Source organism: Symsagittifera roscoffensis, chromosome 5, assembly GCF_963678635.1.
Source record: "Symsagittifera roscoffensis chromosome 5, txSymRosc1.1, whole genome shotgun sequence".
Classification (NCBI taxonomy): Eukaryota; Metazoa; Xenacoelomorpha; order Acoela; family Convolutidae; genus Symsagittifera; species Symsagittifera roscoffensis.
The window spans coordinates 19347480-19368966 of record NC_087066.1 but is presented as its reverse complement, the minus strand read 5'-3'; the positions used below and the strand labels follow the sequence as shown (position 1 = coordinate 19368966).

Below are 21487 nucleotides of genomic sequence, written 5' to 3'. Positions count from 1 at the left end.
GAATTTTTGAAAAATAAATCTTCATTCCAAAACCACGTATTTTCGTGTTCCTCAAGGTCAAACTTCCAGATATGACCGACTGGCACAATTCCCGAATATTCTGACCCTCCTTTGCAGTAATTTTCCAACAATCACACGCAAAAATTCGTGGAGCCTGTCATGCTCAGTTTTCTCGCGACAACTGAAAACATAAAATAAAAGATCAGAACGACCGAATTAACAATTTTGGGAAAGTGACGGAAAAACAGCGGGAAATTTCTATTCGGAATTTTCAAGCTAACAATAAAAGCTATCTTGGAAATTGCGAATAAGTTTTTCACTTTTGCCTAATTGTTGTGATAAACTTATAAAATAGATTTGTTATGTTTGATGTTTGTGCCTGTATGTGGAGCGCCCTCTGAGGGATTTTAGAGACAGGTCTGTCAAGTGGCTTTCTGTGGGGAGGTGGGAAACTGGAACTGGCTTGAGGAGTCTGGTAATGCGCCGCTGGACCGACTGAGCTCGGGTGAGATTGTTCCTTGTTTTTGATTTTTAAAATTCGATTTTAAAATTTAAATTAATGTAGTTGTCTTTTTTTTTATTTGCTGATTTGTAAAATTTCCACTAACCGCTTATCATGGGTTAGTTCAGTCCCCTAAAGTCCAGTCAAAATCCCTTTTTTTTACCTTTATGCTGCATCAAGATGAGGAAAAACAACACAGTGTGTACAAACAAAGATTGCTTAAAATCTTCAGGACTGATAAATTGGATTAGATATGATTGTTGTTCTAGTTGGTATGATATCAGTTGTGTAAAAATTTCTCTTAGCGACTCTAAGAAAACCCAATGGTTTCAGTGTCCTTTATGCGTTGGTGTAAAATCTGTTAATAAAGCAACAATAGGTAAAAATTTAGTGCTAGACAATTATGTAAATACAGCCATCTCAAATGTCCGAGTACTCAAGAGAGTACCAAAAGACTCGCGTGTTCCCTTGGCGGAAAGTCTGTCGGACAAAATAAATGACATCGACTATAATGTAGAAGATGTTACAAAGTGGCTAATTTTTTTTAACGTCATTCTTGTTTTTTTTGGAGCAACCGAAAAGAAGTGGACGGAAACAGACCACAAGCATGAGCTCTTTGATAAATGAAAAAATTCGAGCAATTGACGTGTCACTTCCAAAACCCCATCCCCAAGTTTCAAGCCCGCCTCTAAGTGACCTCGAGCAGAGAATAAAGTTAATAAGTAGTAAGCTCGATGAAGGAAACGTAAAGGGAGGAATAAAGCTTGCTGCTTCGGATGACAAAATAGCTCCTTTTTCAACTGATAATTATCAAAAATTGTTGTCTAAGCACCCGCAGCGAGCCAAATTTGCAGCTCCAAATCCAGAAAAAAGATAGTTTTTTCGTAACCGATTTCGACCTATACAAAGCGATAATGTCCTTTCCAAACGGATCAGCAGCAGGTCCTGATAAAATAGTTCCTCAAATTTTTAAAGATCTTGTTTGTAAGTCGAATGGCAGTGCAGGACTTGATTTTCTGAAATCGCTTACTAAGCTGATAAACCTCATTGGAGATGGCAAAATACCCGAACCACTAAGACCTTTCTTTTTTGGCGCAAAGCTTATCGCCCTCATAAAAATAGACGGAGGGTTGAAACAGATTGCCATAGGCAACACGCTGAGACGTATCGCGTCTAAATGCGCTGGAAGCAAGGCCCTCTCCGAGCGACAAAATTTTTTCGGAAATGTACAGATAGGATGCGGTACCAAACGAGGAGCAGAAATAGCTAGGCACTCGTTTCGAAACCTAATTGAACGCGACGACAATCCAAAATGCACTGTTCTTTTAAAACTAGATTTCAAGAATGCCTTTAACTCTTTAAACAGAGAAACAATACTGAATCATGTTTATTCAAATCGCCCCGAATTGTATAATTACACCCATTGCGCGTATGGTAAACCTAGTTACCTTTTTTACGGAAGCTCTGTCATAATGTCAGAAGACGGAACTCAGCAAGGTGATCCTGAAGCCCCACCCCTTTTTGCGGAAACAATACATACACTAGTCAAACAGTTGGAGTCGAAAATTACCATCTGGTAATTAGATGATGGGAATTTAGCCGACGACTATAAGGTAGTACTCCGGGACCTTAAAAACATTCTGAAATCGGAGCAACTTTACGGCCTGAGCTTAAACACTGAGAAGTGTGTGTGAACTTTGTTTTTTGGGACCGACTACTAGTACACAGTATAATTCAATTTTAACACAATTTGGAAAAATATGCCCCAAAATAAAAATAATTACAAAAGAAGAACTCCTCATTTTAGGATCTCCAATCGGCGAACTTTGCCGAAAAGAATTGCTCGACGAAAAAATTAAGGAGCTTGAAAAAATCTCGGATGTCGTTGACAAACTAGACGCCCATTATGGTTTTTACCTCCTGAAAAACTGCTTTAGCATGCCAAAACTCCTATATTTTTTGCGTACAAGCCCTTAATTTTTGCAAAATGATTTTTTGGAACGCTACGTTAAATTACTAAAAAATTCGTTATGCAAGGTCACTAACGTGAAAATGGATGATAACCAGTTTTTACAAGCAGTTCTCCCGGCAGCCAAAGGCGGCTTGGGCGTTTCTTCCGCTTGTCTACTCGCTTTACCCGCTTTCTTAGCCTCAGCAGTAGGAGCAAAAGATGCCTTGAGCGAAATCTTTGATTTGGAGCATGTGGATGGAACCTATGATGATGCGCTTAAACGGTGGTTTGACCTTGGAAAAATTGAAATGGCTCCGGAAAATGAAATCCAAAAAAATTGGACGGAGCCAATTTTTGACAGCGAAATTGCAGACTTGATTTTACGACTCGAACCAACGGACGTTAAAAGGTTCAACGTGTTCCAAGATAGATTTGGCTCCCAATGGTTGAACGTCATCCCATGCAAAAATTTAAGGTTAAAACTGTCGAACCAACAACTCAGAATTGCGATAGGACTTCGATTAGGATCAAAAATATGCAAACGGCATAAATGCGTGTGCGGAAAAGACGTTACCGAGGATGGTTGGCATGGTCTTTCTTGCCTCAAAAGTGCAGGGAGATTCTCTAGGCATTCAAACCTGAATGCCCTTATAAAGCAGAGTCTATCATCGACTCACATTCCGTCTGTTTTAGAACCACGACACCTCTACAGGACCGATCAGAAGCGACCAGACGGTTTGACGCTCGTTCCATGGGTTGATGGTAAGCAGCTCTTGTGGGATGTAACTGTAGTAGACTCCTAAGCTCTTTGTAGGATTAATGCCGGGTCTGTTTGTAACCCTGGTACGGCTGCCGCTGAAGCGGAAGAGCGAAAAATTGACAAGTATAAAGATCTTGTAAATGAAGGATATCTTTTTCAACCGCTAGCTTTTGAAATTCAGGGCGCGGCCGGCCCCAGCACAGAAGTTTTTTTGGGCAAGCTTTGTAAGAACCTAAGCATATGCACTGAGGAACCCAGAGCAGGCAGCTTTTTAAAACAGAGAATCTCCCTCGCAATACAGATTGCGAACGCCGCTTGCGTACTCGGAACAATAAATGACAAAATAACTTTCGACGAAATTTTTTACTTGTAACACTTGTATATTATAGTATCTCGTGTCGAGTTGCGTGTTCTTATTGAAGAAACGTAACCCGTATCGATTTTAATTGAAAAGGACTTAAACACTTGTCATCTTCTTTTATCATTATCACTTCCATATCTAGAAAATTCCAAGGATTTTGACTGAAATACATGATGAAGGGACTCATGACTAACCTCGGTTACTATGATTCTTTTGACCTTCTGATTACCTTAAAAAAAGAAAGAAAAAGCAATTTGTATATTTAAAATTGAAATATCATTTTCTGATGATGCACAAAATTAGCAAAAGATTTGGAAATTGACATAGCTAGTTCTTCTAAAGAATATTTTCTGCCAAATCAAATATGTTGTATCACTGATTGATCAATTAGCTCATTAAATGATATCCGCCCAATCGGCGAGACAGTTTCGAAGATATCTAATTGCCATTTGGAATGACGAATCAAATAGGCTCAATATGGTCCACTCAATTTTTTTGACTTAAACAACGATGAATTGACCGGCCCTACAGTGGCTATAATTTCTCCAATACGGTCTCACCCTCAATGTTTTTTTTTCTAAGACAGATTCTTTTCCCATAGTTTAATTTTTTAGATTTGGTAGACATGTATCCGTTTTATCCTCAAATTGGGAGAACATTCCAAACCCAGTATAAATGTTTTTCTGTTTCGATGATGCCCGGAACAGAGCGCCCTGAAGTAGAAGAGGGAGGAAAAATTATCTTACCACCTACGGCATTAGAGCTTCTCTCTCGGCTGAATATTGATTATCCAATGTTATTTAAGCTGCAGAACAAGCGAAAAAGTCGTGTCACCAATTGTGGCGTGCTAGAATTTATCGCTGAGGAAGGAAAATGTTACATTCCTTATTGGATGATGAAAAATCTTCTTTTAGAGGAAGGTGAAATCGTTGATATTGAATCAGTCTCATTGCCCTCGGCGACTTTTGGAAAATTTCAACCACAGAGTGCTGATTTCCTGGATATCACGAATCCTAAAGCAGTGCTTGAAAATAGCTTGCGAAATTTTTCGTGCCTAACTTGTAATGACGTTATTGCGATTCACTACAATGATCGTGTTTATGAATTGCTTGTTGTCGCTGTCGAACCTCCGCCAGCTGTTTGTATTATCAAATGTGACATGAACGTTGACTTTGAAAAGCCTGTTGGTTACGAAGAGCCTAAGGTAATGACGCGCGAACAAAAAGAGGAAAGAAACGAGCAGGAAAGAATTGATGCTATCAAGAAAGCGGAACAGGCTAAACTTTTTCACGCTTTTCAAGGGAGAGGAAATCGATTGGACGGAGAAAAAAAGAACACCGAAGCAAATCCAAAGTTGTTAGACCCGTCGAAGGTCATAGAAAAGGGACTGCCAAACTACGATTACAAGCCGGGAAAGATCACGTTCATACGATCTAAGCTGGCTGGTGGAACGGAAGATGCAAGTAACAACGAGTCTGCAGAGGTTTCGGACTTCACTCCATTTCAAGGAGCGGGTGTCTCTCTGAGAACAACAAAGAAACGTAAAAAGTGAAAACGAGCAGATAAAACTAAATGTAAAACTAAAATTTATGTGAGACTGCGTCCAATTTTCGACAATTTTTTTCAGAAGTTAAAGTAGCAAAAGAATGCCAGCATAACTGAGGGTACAATCTAAATTAATCAAGATTATATTATCTCCAACGAAGCAGAAGTAATTTCTTTTTTTTACTGCTACCAGGTTTTGTTATTACGCGCTATAAAACACTAGTCGATCGTAATATTTTATTGTCAGATTGGTTGATATTGGTTGGCATCTTTTGGGTTCATCGTCGCTTCGTCAGAAATCAAAGTCGATGTGTGTAACTTGTAGTTTGTCACTTAATGAATGGCTTTTGAGAAGGTGCCCTTGCAGATTGTCACTTAACCTCGATGAGTGACTCTTGAGGGGGACCCTTTTGATAATTATGTCTCTGTTAAACAAATAGCCAATGGCGAAATATCAAAGGTTTTGGCAAAAGCCTACAAATAGCAGTTTTTCCTGGATATCCTATACCAACTCGGATACACTTCTAATGACCGTCAGTTTTGTTTGAGAGAAATTTTGTTTTGAAGCTCAAAACGTGTTTTTGTGCAAGGAAGTCATCGAAAATACTAATCGCTTGGTGCTTATTTTTGGCCAAAAGTTCCAAGACTTTTTTGTCGACTTAGACAACTTATGTATTTTCAGCACACCACGAACCTGTACTAATGATTCGTTCTTAATTCAATCTACAACCCTCAATGAAGGTTACTTTGAAGTTTAATGCTATTTAAAGCATTCAAATTGCGCCCCTCGGGTGCAGTGGCAATGCTCAGTAAAACAGAACCAGTGACTGTCCCATTGATAGAGATCAGGTTCCCAGACTGCTTTTTGTATCCATTTTTAAATCTCATCTTTTATAGGCTTTACGTTTTGCAAGGTCAACAGGGCAGCATTTTGAAAGGGGAAGCTAAACTGAAAAAACGATCGGAAGCCGACGTTTACAACGTGTCACTTTTCTCATGGGGCAGTCCTTGTTGGACCCAACCTGTCAACAGGACCATGATGTACTATCGCAGCGAAGAAGAGGGGATTGTTTTTCATAAAGACACTGCCGATACTTTTCATTGTTTTGGTTTTTCAATGAGACGCGGAGAGCCCAAAAGAGTGGAAAGTGTGGAGCCCTATGTCTTGCGTACATCTTATCTTACTAACAAATGCAGTAGTGGTGGACAAGAAATATACACCATAAATCTACTTCAAGGATGAAACTTTGACGTAAGGTCATGCAGGCGTGCGCACCACCCTCTCTACCTTAAGTGTTTTTTCAGTAACAATGAGCACACATCCCAGCGAAATTGACTGGATGAGCAGGGCAGCCGAAGATGATATCGCTTGAAAGTTAGCCTTTCGGGTGCAACTTTAATGCTCAGACAAAACTGGACAAGATAACGAAGCAACTCAGATAAAGTTTTTCTTTTGGTTTACAATTAAACCAGTTGAAAATTTTTTAATGAGGCCATCTTCAATAATGAGGCAATTATTAAATCATCTATCATGGCGACTGTATAGATTGAAATTTAGTGGTTCAGATTTTCGATTTTGCAATGTATGACCTTACTTTTGAAAAAAAAACATGAACACACTTAAACTCAATTTTCTACTTTTTCCCATAGTTTTTTGTCTAATAACCGAAAAAGAAACTTAATTTACCTAAAAAAAAATCAAAAATCAACTTTGGAGCTTTTTTTACTAGGAGTTTCATATTACCCTACGGGAAAGCATTTTTGATATCTGCATCCATTATTTTATTTTTTTCGAACTGTTGATGACTGTCTTTACCCTTTGAGCGTATTGCAACCTGATACTAGACTTTTTTTCCTCAAATAACTTTGCTCACAGTACTCATCTGGACACCTGTTGGTACCTTGGTTTATAGTAAATTCTATTTTTTAAGTGTCTTTTGCACACTTAATATATTGGTAAAAAATACGCTTGGGACGTTAAAGGTCGTGTGTTTGAATCTGACTAGGACCGGATTTTCAAATATTCCGGTTGAAAAATATTTCGGTCTATTATTTGTCTGCTCATGTTTTGTCGGCTTTTGTAGTTGCGGCATCAAAGAATAGTTTTGTTTTTGCTGTAAACTATTTTCACTGCAGTTGTTTTAAGCATTTTAAAAATCTGGCTGAATCGAAATTTGCTTTTCTTTTTGTAATTTTACCAGCTCGATTTGTTAAAAATTTTTTGTCTTTCTATCGGCTTACTAAATTTCGGCTTTTTTAATATCGATTTAGTGGCCTCTGATTGCGTCTTTACGACCGAAAAAGTTTTTTTTTTCGTTTGTGTGCTCTGAGAAGAATAGAGACTTAACTATTTTATATGTTGAGATTTTTTTGTTGAATTTCTTTTCGTCTTGAATGGTTTCTGGTCAGTTTTTTGCGGCTTTGTTACCGCTTGTTTATTATAAATTCAACTCGGATCAATCATTTAGCGCATGTGGCATAGAGGTAAAACAGCTGCTTGACACAGCAAAGGCCTGAGGTTTGAATCCGGCCGGGCACTTTTTTTGCAAACTATGTTGAGCTTTTTCAGACAATCGTTCGTCTGTTTATTTTTGTCGGCTTAGTTCCCGTAGCTCGATGGCTCAGATTTGTTCCAAGTTGCTGTAACCCCCATGCTTGAGACGACAAAGCTGGGGAGTTGGATTCCAGTTGAGACCTTTTTTTTCTTGCACTTGTTAAGATTATTGTCTGTCTGCTTTTTTTTGTCTTTTTAGTTCTGCAGAAAGGACTCTTTTTTTTTGAAAAGTTGGTTTATGTAGAGCAGTCCCAAAGCTGTTTGTAGGGTTTTTAACTGTACAGGTAATTTTGTTCTGGATATTTTGGGCTTTTATTGCAATTTTCATTGACAAAAACGATTTGATTTTTTTTTCATTTTATCCGTTTGATTTTAATCTTAGCCTTTCATAGTATATCGGAAGTGGTTCTCAGCTTAGCTTCGCCTCTGTGTAAAATGTGAAGATTTTCTTAAAAACAAAAAAACGCGCCACGCGGTGCAAAGTAACAAACCACATCTCAGGCACAGAAGAAAGTTCCTCTTGACCAAAGCCGAAAAAGTTACTGAATTAGAGATAATTGTAATAATCACCTTTTGGGGTTGATGGGAAAAGACCAAAAACGACCAAAACTCATCATAAAAATAAAGTTATCGCAAAGTTGCAATGACAAACTGTCATTATTTTTGGGTTCTAGTGTCGCATGGAAAGTATTAGGATATTGCAACGGAAAGTTTTTGAGACGTTCAACGTTTCAAAAAATTTCAGGTAAAAAAAGCCAAATTCAATGTACGTACGTGCGATCTAGAGGTGTGTAATCATCGCCCCCACACGACCGCCGCTAATGAATTTTCCTACTGCAATGTCCGCCTCTCAATTGAGGTTACTTTAGTGTTTTCCTACAGAACGCTTTCATATTCATATTACGCCTTTCGTGCGCATTGTCAATGCTCATTAGAAAACGACCTTTAACTTTTTTCGACACAGATATTTGTTTTCATTTAATTGAGATCATCTGCTACAGGCTTATCATTTGCGAGGACAACATGAGGTACATTAAAGGGGAACGTGAAAACGACACTCGCAAACCACCGTTAAAAATGTGTAACTTTTCTGGTGGTATAGTTCTTTGCTGGAGCCATCGGGACAGATAAGGAGCATGGTATACTATCTCAGTCATAGTATTATAGTGAAATCATAAGTGTAGCGTGCATCTTATAAAGAAATGCAATTATGATTGAGCTGAATTTAATACCATTTGATAACAGCAAAAAGGATAATGTGACTCAGACTAATCCTAAAAGGTATAAAAATGTTAAAATGTGATTTTTGCTGTGTTAAGGCACCATTTTGTGCCAATAGAGTACACCTTGCTATCAGTTACTGTCTTTTGAAAAAAGTTAAAAAAATTTCGAAAAAAACTGATGTTTACATTAACAAGAATTTAACAATAAAAAAACTATCAGTTGTTTGTGACTTATGGTGATGAACTGCGGAGGAGGTTAATAGGGAAACGTATCCATGAGCGAACCTGTATAGTGAACACTTTTGATCAAGAAATAGCGATGAGCATGTGTCCAGTTTGCAATAGATGGCAAAAAAACTAATTAATAGTTTTGACCCACTCAATGATATGCATAGTTTTTAAGGAGTCGAAAACGTCACTTTTTAATCGAAAACATCATTTAAAAGATGAAAACTCATTTCAGAGGAACCAGTCAAGTGAACAGAGAGTTTCAGTTTACAATGGGGAGAAACAAAATTTAATGAAAACTCTCACTGCCGGCATGCGTTTTGTTGGACAAACTTCGGTTTGCAGACTTCTTTCTCTGGCCGTCTGGAGACCATTACACTTTGCCGCTGCCGGAGGAAGTGTGCAGCACAAAATTTCTTTTGTGGTTAAAAATGCTGTTGCTTCTCCTGGAGGCCACGCAGGATGCATTTGGCGCCGACTTCATTGACGGTCGAAACGCATTCCTGTGCCCCTTTACACATTCCTGGAATCAGTTTGAATTGCGATACCACGACTTTGATATGCTTTTTTCCGTCAATCCTAATGGGGATATAATAAGCATCAACTTGTCCCTCAATTCTTTTCTTGATTGATAAACCACCAGAAACTGGAAGTCAGAGTGAGTTCAAGAAGTCAGTGGAAAATTTCCATAGTTTAAGGTGAAAATGAGCGAAATTTAAAATTATGAAAAACAACAGGAAAAAAATCTATCAACAAAATGGCAATTATCCGCAAAGTTCCAACAATTGCCTCAATATCTTCTGGAACTAGTCTCATTCGAACAAGATGGGCGAGGAAATTATAGTGAAAACGTGAAGGTGTCCCGAAGTCTTTGAAGAAAAAATTTCCATGTTAGTCATCAACTCAGCGTTTATATTCATCAACTCAGCGTTTAGCACACTTACTCGATTGTTAGCAGTTGCAAAAAGGTAGGATGTTGACCTTTAGGACCGTGCGATAGCTTCAGCGATGCTTCTTCAGCAATTTTTGCGACTTCTACGTTGTCTACAGGTATGCCGAACAGACGGTGAATATGATCGCTTCCTAATTGATTTGCCCGGCGCGCAGCTAAGCTGGTAACCATGGATGCTTCTCCATTTGAAAGTGCGTAAAATAATATAATCTGACCTAACTGGCTTTTTCCAGATTCAGGAGGGTCAAGCATTATTTCATTTTTACTGCAAAACAATGAATACGGGGAGGACGTTGCTGCTCCTCTCTGGACTCTATCGTTTGATCACGAGGATTTTCAATATCAGGAAGTTAAGAAGGCATGTTTGGAATGTTGAGAATGCGAACGGTATCAAAAAGTGCTTCTTGATAGCGGGTAAAAGTTGATGAAACTGATTCAGTTAACTACTAACTGATATGACTTATGAGAACAATCGGTGTTTCTAGGTGCGACTCGTCAAAGTTCACACCATGCACTTGTGAAAAAGTAACGTCTTCACGTAAAAGTCAAAACCACCAGGCAGGAATCGTTACTCATTCTCCAGTTTGAAGTTTAAGAAGACAAAACACCTTTTTGAGTAAAGCGTACCTGATTTTAATAAGGACGGATGCATTACAGCTGTCGAACAACTCGTATGAATGAAACAAATCTAGGTGTTTCAAACAAAAGCGAACCAGGTAAAAAACTGAAGAAGTAATTACGTTGCGAGGAGTGATGTTTTTGAATACTATTTCTGGCAACAATGAGTCCTCATCGGGGAGTAGCCACATCCTGCTGTCAGCACAGCAGTTCATGCACAAGTGAACAATTATCAGGTTCTATTCAGGAAAAGACTGTTGAGGATGTTGAAGAATGGGCTTCAAATGAATAGAGCACTTGAGGATGAATACGAACCCAATCACCCAAACAATCAATCCAAGAAGCAAGTTCCTCTAGGAAGAACTTGTGTTTCTTTTCAGGCATATAACGTTTTTTTTTGAAACCGAAAGCTGCGAAAGTATATGGACACATCGTTGAATTGACGGATCTCGGGAGGACGCAAAATAAACTAAGCTATTATCGTAGCTTTCATTGAACTTCCACGTTTTCTGGAGTAAATTTTGTGAAAAAAAAGGTTTCCGGCACTCTTGTGACGAAATGTTATCATTGCTAATTACATGGATCAGTGGCATTTTGAACGAAACTTCCTAACTTTAACCAGGCGGGTTATTTGAAATTTGAATGAAATTATGTTGGTCTAAACAAAAGGGTTCCGTTATAGGCATAAGTGTGCAGTCCACTTTTTCAATATGGCATTTCCGCTTTTTATCCTGGCCGAAAAAATGCTTCACAAAACTCAAATGTATGTTGACGATGCCTTCCGATCTCAACCGGAAAGACTTGCCATCAAATCCTGCAGTTATGTTCGTGTCTGCATGCTCTTCAATTGTTGTTGCACAGTATGTGAGATACGAACCATTGATATGAGGATCTGTTGCCAACAAGGCTGTGCTGGAGCGTGTGAGAAGGAAGATAAGAGAAGATGTGGTAACAAGGTGTTCTCCTTTCGCTGCAACATACCTACGTTATTCTTCGTAGAGAAAAGCAAAGGGTTGTAACCGATCGGGATTTGAAGCAGTACATTCTGCTAGGCCCAATTGTTTGAGCTTAACAAGTGCAGACTGCGGGCTCGATCCGATGAGAGTCATTTTCCAATTGCTGTGAATTTGAAGAAAAGGGCGATTTTGTCAGATCTTATTTCCTGCGGAGTCTTTTCGTTTCAAGCATCTGAATTTACTTGTTTCACAGTCGTAGGTATGGAACCTTGTGTACAGATTATACGCTTGAAGTTATTGTTTTTTTACTGTAAATGAGGCCAAAAATGCTCGCAAATAATTGTTCAGTTTTATAGTTTTCTTAGCGCATTGAATCGATTCGTCAACGGAGAACATCCCAGGTTGGCAACAGATTTGAATGTGATTGCGAGGCAGGTTGCCGGCTGTGGCTTGAAACACTGCCCTGGCCTATATTTTGCTATGTTTTTCTAGGACTATCCATAATCATTCCGACAACAGGATTATTCTTCTGGTTGCATGACAGTAAAAAAAAACAGTTGAGGTTTCCGAAGACAGAGCAGCAACTAACTTAAGCAAATGAGTTCGACTATCAGACTTTTGGAACGAAGGGCGCGCGAAAACAGCGTATGCTTATTTTTTTTCAATCTGCAAACATTGCAATCCTTTTCGAAAGGGTACAGGAAAAAGGGAAACACACCCGGAAAGATTCCATCATTCGTTGCTTGGGAAAAGATGTACTTCTTGTTGGTGTACCGACACCCTGACAGCAGTTGCAAAAAGGAACAATTATCAGGATGTTGACCTTTAGGACCGTGCGATAGCTTCAGCGATGCTTCTTCAGCAATTTTTGCGACTTCTACGTTGTCTACAGGTATGCCGAACAGACGGTGACTATGATCGCTTCCTAATTGATTTGCCCGGCGCGCAGCTAAGCTGGTAACAATGGATGCTTCTCCATTTGAAAGTGCGTAAAATAATATAATCTGACCTAACTGGCTTTTTCCGGATTCAGGAGGGTCAAGCATTGTTTCATTTTTACTGCAAAACAATGAATACGGGGAGGACAGTCTGGTACTTTCGAGCACTGACGTGATCACACGTTGCTGCTCCTCTCTTGACTCTATCGTTTGATCACGAGGATTTTCAATATCAGGAAGTTGAGGGCATGTTTGGAATGTTGAGAATGCGAACGGTATCAAAAAGTGCTTCTTGATAGCGGGTAAAAGTTGATGAAACTGATTCAGTTAACTACTAACTGATATGACTTATGAGAACAATCGGTGTTTCTAGGTGCGACTCGTCAAAGCTCACACCATGCATTTACGAAAAAGTCACGTATTCACGTAAAAGTCAAAACCACCAGGCAGGAAACGTTACTCAGTCTCCAGTTTGAAGTTTAAGAAGACACAAAACACCTTTTTGAGTAAAGCGTACTTGATTTTAATAAGGACAGATGCATTAAAGCTGTCGAACAACTCGTATGAATGAAACAAATCTAGGTGTTTCAATCAAAAGCGAACCAGGTAAAAAACTGAAGAAGTAATTACGTTGCGAGGAGTGATGTTTTTGAATACTATTTCTGGTAACAATGAGTCCTCATCGGGGAGTAGCCACATCCGGCTGTCAGCACAGCAGTTCATGCACAAGTGAACAATTATCAGGTTGTATTCAGGAAAAGACTGTTGAGGATGTTGAAGAATGAGCTTCAAATGAATAGAGCACTTGAGGATAAATACGAACCCAATCACCCAAACAATCTATCCAAGAAGCAAGTTCCTCTAGGACGAACTTGTGTTTCTTTTCAGGCATATAACGTTTTTTTTTGAAACCGAAAGCTGCGAAAGTATATGGACACATCGTTGAATTGACGGATCTCGGGAGGACGCAAAATAAACTAAGCTATTATCGTAGCTTTCATTGAGCTTCCACGTTTTCTGGAGTAAATTTTTTGAAAAAAAGGTTTCCGGCACTCTTGTGACGAAATGTTATCATTGCTAATTACATGGATCAGTGGCATTTTGAACGAAACTTCCTAGCTTTAACCAGGCGGGTTATTTGAAATTTGAATGAAATCATGTTAGTCTAAACAAAAGGGTTCCGTTATAGGCATAAGTCTGCAGTCCACTTTTTCAATATGGCATTTCCGCTTTTTATCCTGGCCGAAAAAATGCTTCACAAAACTCAAATGTATGTTGACGATGCCTTCCGATCTCAACCGGAAAGACTTGCCATTAAATCCTGCAGTTATGTTCGTGTCTGCATGCTCTTCAATTGTTGTTGCACAGTATGTGAGATACGAACCATTGATATGAGGATCTGTTGCCAACAAGGCTGTGCTGGAGCGTGTGAGAAGGGAGATAAGAGAAGATGTGGTGAGGTGTTCTCCTTTCACTGCAACATACCTACGTTATTCTTCGTAGAGAAAAGCAAAGGGTTGTAACCGATCGGGATTTGAAGCATTACATTCTGCTAGGCCCAATTGTTTGAGCTTAACAAGTGCAGGTTGCGGGCTCGATCCGATGAGAGTCATTTTCCAAATGCTGTGACTTTGAAGAAAAGGGCGATTTTGTCAGATCTTATTTCCTGCGGAGTCTTTTCGTTTCAAGCATCTGAATTTATTTGTTTCACAGTCGTAGGTATGGAACCTTGTGTACAGATTATACGCTTGAAGTTATTGTTTTTTTTACTGTAATTGAGGCCAAAAATGCTCGCAAATAATTGTTCAGTATAATAGTTTTCTTAGCGCATTGAATCGATTCGTCAACGGAGAACATCCCAGGTTGGCAACAGATTTGAATGTGATTGTGAGGCAGGTTGCCGGCTGTGGCTTGAAACACTGCCCTGGCCCATATTTTGCTATGTTTTTCTAGGACTATCCATAATCATTCCGACAACAGGATTATTCTTCTGGTTGCATGACAGTAAAAAAAACAGTTGAGGATTCCGAAGACAGAGCAGCAACTAACTTAAGCAAATGAGTTCGACTATCAGACTTTTGGATCGAAGGGCGCGCGAAAACAGCGTATGCTTATTTTTTTTCAATCTGCAAAGAATGCAATCCTTTTCGAAAGGGTACAGGAAAAAGGGAAACACACCCGGAAAGATTCCATCGTTCGTTGCTTGGGAAAAGATGTGCTTCTTGTTGGTGTACCGACACCCTGACATTGATTTGATGACAACAAAGTACTGCAACACTTACTCGATTGCTAGCAGTTGCAAAAAGGTAGGATGTTGACCTTATGGACCGTGCGATAGCTTCAGCGATGCTTCTTCAGCAATTTTTGCGACTTCTACGTTGTCTACAGGTATGCCGAACAGACGGTGACTATGATCGCTTCCTAATTGATTGGTCCGGCGCGCAGCTAAGCTGGTAACCATGGATGCTTCTCCATTTGAAAGTGCGTAAAATAATATAATCTGACCTAACTGGCTTTTTCCGGATTCAGGAGGGTCAAGCATTATTTCATTTTTACTGCAAAACAATGAATACGGGGAGGACAGTCTGGTACTTTCGAGCACTGACGTGATCACACGTTGCTGCTCCTCTCTGGACTCTATCGTTTGATCACGAGGATTTTCAATATCAGGAAGTTGAGGGCATGTTTGGAAAGTTGAGAATGCGAACGGTATCAAAAAGTGCTTCTTGATAGCGGGTAAAAGTTGATGAAACTGATTCAGTTAACTCCCTAACTGATATGACTTATGAGAACAATCGGTGTTTCTAGGTGCGACTCGTCAAAGCTCACACCATGCACTTGTGAAAAAGTCACGTCTTCACGTAAAAGTCAAAACCACCAGGCAGGAAACGTTACTCAGTCTCCAGTTTGAAGTTTAAGAAGACACAAAACATCTTTTTGAGTAAAGCGTACCTGATTTTAATAAGGACAGATGCATTAAAGCTGTCGAACAACTCGTATGAATGAAACAAATCTAGGTGTTTCAATCAAAAGCGAACCAGGTAAAAAACTGAAGAAGTAATTACGTTGCGAGGAGTGATTTTTTTGAATACTATTTCTGGCAATAATGAGTCCTCATCGGGGAGTAGCCACATCCGGCTGTCAGGACAGCAGTTCATGTACAAGTGAACAATTATCAGGTTGTATTCAGGAAAAGACTGTTGAGGATGAATACGAACCCAATCACCCAAACAATCAATCCAAGAAGCAAGTTCCTCTAGGACGAACTTGTGTTTCTTTTCAGGCATATAACGTTTTTTTGAAACCGAAAGCTGCGAAAGTATATGGACACATCGTTGAATTGACGGATCTTGGGAGGACGCAAAATAAACTAAGCTATTATCGTAGCTTTCATTGAACTTCCACGTTTTCTAGAGTAATTTTTTTGAAAAAAAGGTTCCCGGCACTCTTGTGACGAAATGTTATCATTGCTAATTACATGGATCAGTGGCATTTTGAACGAAACTTCCTAACTCTAACCAGGCGGGTTATTTGAAATTTGAATGAAATCATGTTAGTCTAAACAAAAGGGTTCCGTTATAGGCATAAGTCTGCAGTCCACTTTTTCAATATGGCATTTCCGCTTTTTATCCTGGCCAAAAAAATGCTTCACAAAACTCAAATGTATGTTGACGATGCCTTCCGATCTCAACCGGAAAGACTTGCCATCAAATCCTGCAGTTATGTTCGTGTCTGCATGCTCTTCAATTGTTGTTGCACAGTATGTGAGATACGAACCATTGATATGAGGATCTGTTGCCAACAAGGCTGTGCTGGAGCGTGTGAGAAGGAAGATAAGAGAAGATGTGGTGAGGTGTTCTCCTTTCCCTGCAACATACCTACGTTATTCTTCGTAGAGAAAAGCAAAGGGTTGTAACCGATCGGGATTTGAAGCATTACATTCTGCTAGGCCCAATTGTTTGAGCTTAACAAGTGCAGGTTGCGGGCTCGATCCGATGAGAGTCATTTTCCAAATGCTGTGACTTTGAAGAAAAGGGCGATTTTGTCAGATCTTATTTCCTGCGGAGTCTTTTCGTTTCAAGCATCTGAATTTACTTGTTTCACAGTCGTAGGTATGGAACCTTGTGTACAGATTATACGCTTGAAGTTATTGTTTTTTTTTTACTGTAAATGAGGCCAAAAATGCTCGCAAATAATTGTTCAGTATAATAGTTTTCTTAGCGCATTGAATCGATTCGTCAACGGAGAACATCCCAGGTTGGCAACAGATTTGATTGTGATTGTGAGGCAGTTTGCCGGCTGTGGCTTGAAACACTGCCCTGGCCCATATTTTGCTATGTTTTTCTAGGACTATCCATAATCATTCGGACAACAGGATTATTCTTCTGGTTGCATGACAGTAAAAAAAAACAGTTGAGGATTCCGAAGACAGAGCAGCAACTAACTTAAGCAAATGAGTTCGACTATCAGACTTTTGGATCGAAGGGCGCGCGAAAACAGCGTATGCTTATTTTTTTTCAATCTGCAAAGAATGCAATCCTTTTCGAAAGGGTACAGGAAAAAGGGAAACACCCGGAAAGATTCCATCGTTCGTTGCTTGGGAAAAGATGTGCTTCTTGTTGGTGTACCGACACCCTGACATTGATTTGATGGCAGCAAAGTACTGCAACACTTACTCGATTGTCAGCAGTTGCAAAAAGGTAGGATGTTGACCTTTAGGACCGTGCGATAGCTTCAGCGATGCATCTTCAGCAATTTTTGCGACTTCTACGTTGTCTACAGGTATGCCGAACAGACGGTGACTATGATCGCTTCCTAATTGATTTGCCCGGCGCGCAGCTAAGCTGGTAACCATGGATGCTTCTCTATTGAAAGTGCGTAAAATAATATAATCTGACCTAACTGGCTTTTTCCGGATTCAGGTGGATCAAGCATTATTTCATTTTTACTGCAAAACAATGAATACGGGTAGGACAGTCTGGTACTTTCGAGCACTGACGTGATCACACGTTGCTGCTCTCTCTGGACTCTATCGTTTGATCACGAGGATTTTCAATATCAGGAAGTTGAGAAGGCATGTTTGGAATGTTGAGAATGCGAACGGTATCAAAAAGTGCTTCTTGATAGCGGGTAAAAGTTGATGAAACTGATTCAGTTAACTGCTAACTGATATGACTTATGAGAACAATCGGTGTTTCTAGGTGCGACTCGTCAAAGTTCACACCATGCACTTGTGAAAAAATCACGTCTTCACGTAAAAGTTAAAACCACCAGGCAGGAAACGTTACTCATTCTCCAGTTTGAAGTTTAAGAAGACACAAAAAACCTTTTTGAGTAAAGCGTACCTGATTTTAATAAGGACAGATGCATTAAAGCTGTCGAACAACTCGTATGAATGAAACAAATCTAGGTGTTTCAAACAAAAGCGAACCAGGTAAGAAACTGAAGAAGTAATTACGTTGCGAGGAGTGATGTTTTTGAATACTATTTCTGGCAACAATGAGTCTCCATCAGGGAGTTGCCTCATCCGGCTGTCAGCACAGCAGTTCATGCACAAGTGAACAATTATCAGGTTGTATTCAGGAAAAGACTGTTGAGGATGTTGAAGAATGAGCTTCAAATGAATAGAGCGCTTGAGGATGAATACGAACCCAATCACCCAAACAATCAATCCAAGAAGCAAGCTCCTCAAGGACGAACCTGTGTTTCTTTTCAGGCACATAACGTTTTTTTGAAACCGAAAGCTGCGAAAGTATATGGACACATCGTTGAATTGACGGATCTCGGGAGAACGCAAAATAAACTAAGTTATTATCGTAGCTTTCATTGAACTTCCACGTTTTCTAGAGTAAATTTTTTGAAAAAAAGGTTTCCGGCACTCTTGTGACGAAATATTATCATTGCTAATTACATGGATCAGTGGCATTTTGAACGAAACTTCCTAACTTTAACCAGGCGGGTTCTTTGGAATTTGAATGAAATCATGTTGGTCTAAACAAAAGGGTTCCGTTATAGGCATAAGTGTGCAGTCCACTTTTTCAATATGGCATTTCCGCTTTTTCTCCTGGCCGAAAAAATGCTTCACAAAACACAGTTGTATGTTGACGATGCCTTCCGATCTCAACCGGAAAGACTTGCCATCAAATCCTGCAGTTATGTTCGTGTCTGAATGCTCTTCAATTTTTGTTGCACATTATATGAGATACGAACCATTGATATGAGGATCTGTTGCCAACAAGGCTGTGCTGGAGCGTGTGAGAAGGAAGATAAGAGAAGATGTGGTGAGGTGTTCTCCTTTCCCTGCAACATACCTACGTTATTCTTCGTAGAGAAAAGCAAAGGGTTGTAACCGATCGGGATTTGAAGCATTACATTCTGCTAGGCCCAATTGTTTGAGCTTAACAAGTGCAGGTTGCGGGCTCGATCCGATGAGAGTCATTTTCCAATTGCTGTGACTTTGAAGAAAAGGGCGATTTTGTCAGATCTTGTTTCCTGCGGAGTCTTTTCGTTTCAAGCATCTGAATTTACTTGTTTCACAGTCGTAGGTATGGAACCTTGTGTACAGATTATACGCTTGAAGTTATTGTTTTTTTTTACTGTACATGAGGCCAAAAATGCTCGCAAATAATTGTTCAGTTTAATAGTTTTCTTAGCGCATTGAATCGATTCGTCAACGGAGAACATCCCAGGTTGGCAACAGATTTGAATGTGATTGTGAGGCAGGTTGCCGGCTGTGGCTTGAAACACTGCCCTGGCCCATATTTTGCTTAGTTTTTCTAGGACTATCCATAATCATTCCGACAACAGGATGACATGGTTGCATGACAGTAAAAAAACAGTTGAGGTTTCCGAAGACAGAGCAGCAACTAACTTAAGCAAATGAGTTCGACTATCAGACTTTTGGAACGAAAAGCGCGCGAAAACAGCTTATGCTTATTTTTTTTTCAATCTGCAAAGAATGCAATCCTTTTCGAAAGGGTACAGGAAAAAAGGAAACACACCCGGAAAGATTCCATCGTTCGTTGCTTGGGAAAAGATGTGCTTCTTGTTGGTGTACCGACACCCTGACATTGATTTGATGGCAGCAAAGTACTGCAGTACGAGACCCAAACGTGCAATCATACCATGTGGTGTTCGAGGTTTATCCAAAACATTCATATACGAATTGAGTTAAGCTTGAGAAGTATATACATCCAAACCATGCGTACCAGGAAGTTTCCAATGGCAAACTGGTAACAGCTACATCTGTGTCTATGAACTTCGCTTCCACATCTTACGTGGAACAAATCACATGTGGTATTGGTGGAACAAACTCGTCGTTTAAGTCATCATCCGATACATCGGACTTAAATTCTTCGACCTCATCTATTCCATCTTGCCTGATGTTTTCTACATTTCGTAATGTTGTGTACATGTTGTCGTAACAGTATGCGAAGCCATCATCCGTAGCAGAGTGCAAATATTTTTTACAAAGACTGATCAAACATTGGTTTCCTGTAATAAATAGGTTCTGAAGAACTAATGAACCACTGATCAAAAAATCCGCACTAAGTAGTAGTGAATGGAGATGGCAACGGACTGCGTTCTGACCAGAGACGAAAGTTGGAACTGAGGGAGGTGCAAGCGAATTCTTGATAAGAATAAGCAACCTCGTTTGCCTGTCATTGAATGTTAGCTGATGATGCGTAGCTCGTTGCGTATGTACTTCCAATTGCCACCATGAGGAACTGTGTACGTACTTTAAACGGATGGTAATACACCAGACACCGGTGTGAATTCTTGCAGCAAAAAGTAAGGAGATGAGCTTTTGCAGAACTAGCTAAGAGTATTAGGTGAGCATCGGCATCCCTGCCAAACGAAAATGGTGCTTTCGTTTTTAGGAACTTCGTCCCACTGACTGAAATCGAAAGCATTCAAATAACGAACGAACCGTTGCACCAAACCTTTCGTCACATTGTCTTCGCTCTTCAAATATGGTGCAAAGTGTCGGAGCGCGTCATCGAAACTATATCAAGTCTCCATCAGTCTGTTTGATCGACAAACAGCTAATTCGTTCAAATAACTGTTATGGAAAACAGCATATAAAGAAGCGACATTAAATTACTTTGACGAGTCGTATTTGCAACAGTCAGTTCCGGGTGAACACCAGACACAGCAATCGTGCATTACAGGTTCACACAGTTTTTCCAACAGATGATTCAGAATCGTGGTGGGTTTTAATGGCACTGACGACATTCATGGAGCATATCTACTAGAATGTAGACACGTTTCAACTTGTTCGTGAGTGGAGGGGGTAATAAAGTAGAAGACAAACTCTTAAAGTTGTCTTTCGACGTTTTTTCAGTATTCCTTTCAGGTTTTCTTGCATGTCAATTCTTTAGCGACAGAACAGGTTCTCCTGCAGAGGAGTAAGGTTTTTTAGCATCGACACGTCGGTTTCGCTTGGTATGTAGCACCAGAGATCCCACACCTTGCGAGCCACCAGTAGTCTGCTATAGTCCAGATGGCTGAGAATTCTCTAATTTTTGTCGCTGAAGCAACTCGTAGAGCAGGTACTATCGGAGACAACCGATTTTCTTGAAGATGAGTTGAAGGTCCACATGAGGGGTGACGAGGTACGTGAATCATTCTTCTTTTTGATCAAGTATCATGAGCACGGTATGTCGCTACATTAAGACCAGTTTCATTGACATGCTATATCGTAATTGGAAGGGTAAATCGTTGTCGCATATACGTAGAAAATCATCTTTCATATAGTTGAGGTATTCTTTGTTAGCTGATTGAAAAGAAGAGAGCTCACAGAACAAATGTTGAAGTAAATGTTTTAAACCCACAGTTACACCTTCTTACAAGAACACGGAATTCCCACAAAAGAAACGAATTGTTGGCAGATTGATTT

The 21487-nt window shown here is 39.7% G+C and overlaps 3 protein-coding genes across 3 annotated transcripts in view; 1 reads left to right on the top strand and 2 right to left on the bottom strand.

Moving 5' to 3' along the window:
- Nucleotides 1–21487, bottom strand: part of LOC134846052 (dolichyl-diphosphooligosaccharide--protein glycosyltransferase subunit STT3B-like) — a 382597-nt gene that overhangs the window by 88347 nt on the left and 272763 nt on the right. The gene's annotated exons all lie outside the window — the stretch shown is intronic.
- The window catches only part of LOC134846055 (pyruvate dehydrogenase E1 component subunit beta, mitochondrial-like), a 428722-nt gene that overhangs the window by 286588 nt on the left and 120647 nt on the right, over nt 1–21487 (bottom strand). The window lies entirely within an intron of this gene.
- Nucleotides 4178–6665, top strand: LOC134845750 (ubiquitin recognition factor in ER-associated degradation protein 1-like). The gene is made up of 2 exons (XM_063862812.1): nt 4178–5474; nt 5520–6665. The coding sequence occupies exon 1, from the start codon at nt 4200–4202 to the stop codon at nt 5124–5126; it is 927 nt and encodes a 308-aa protein (XP_063718882.1). The 5' UTR covers nt 4178–4199; the 3' UTR covers nt 5127–5474; nt 5520–6665.

Excerpts from the sequence above, each read along its gene's own strand:
- LOC134845750 (XM_063862812.1), top strand. The coding sequence starts at position 4,200 with ATGTATCCGTTTTATCCTCAAATTGGGAGAACATTCCAAACCCAGTAT.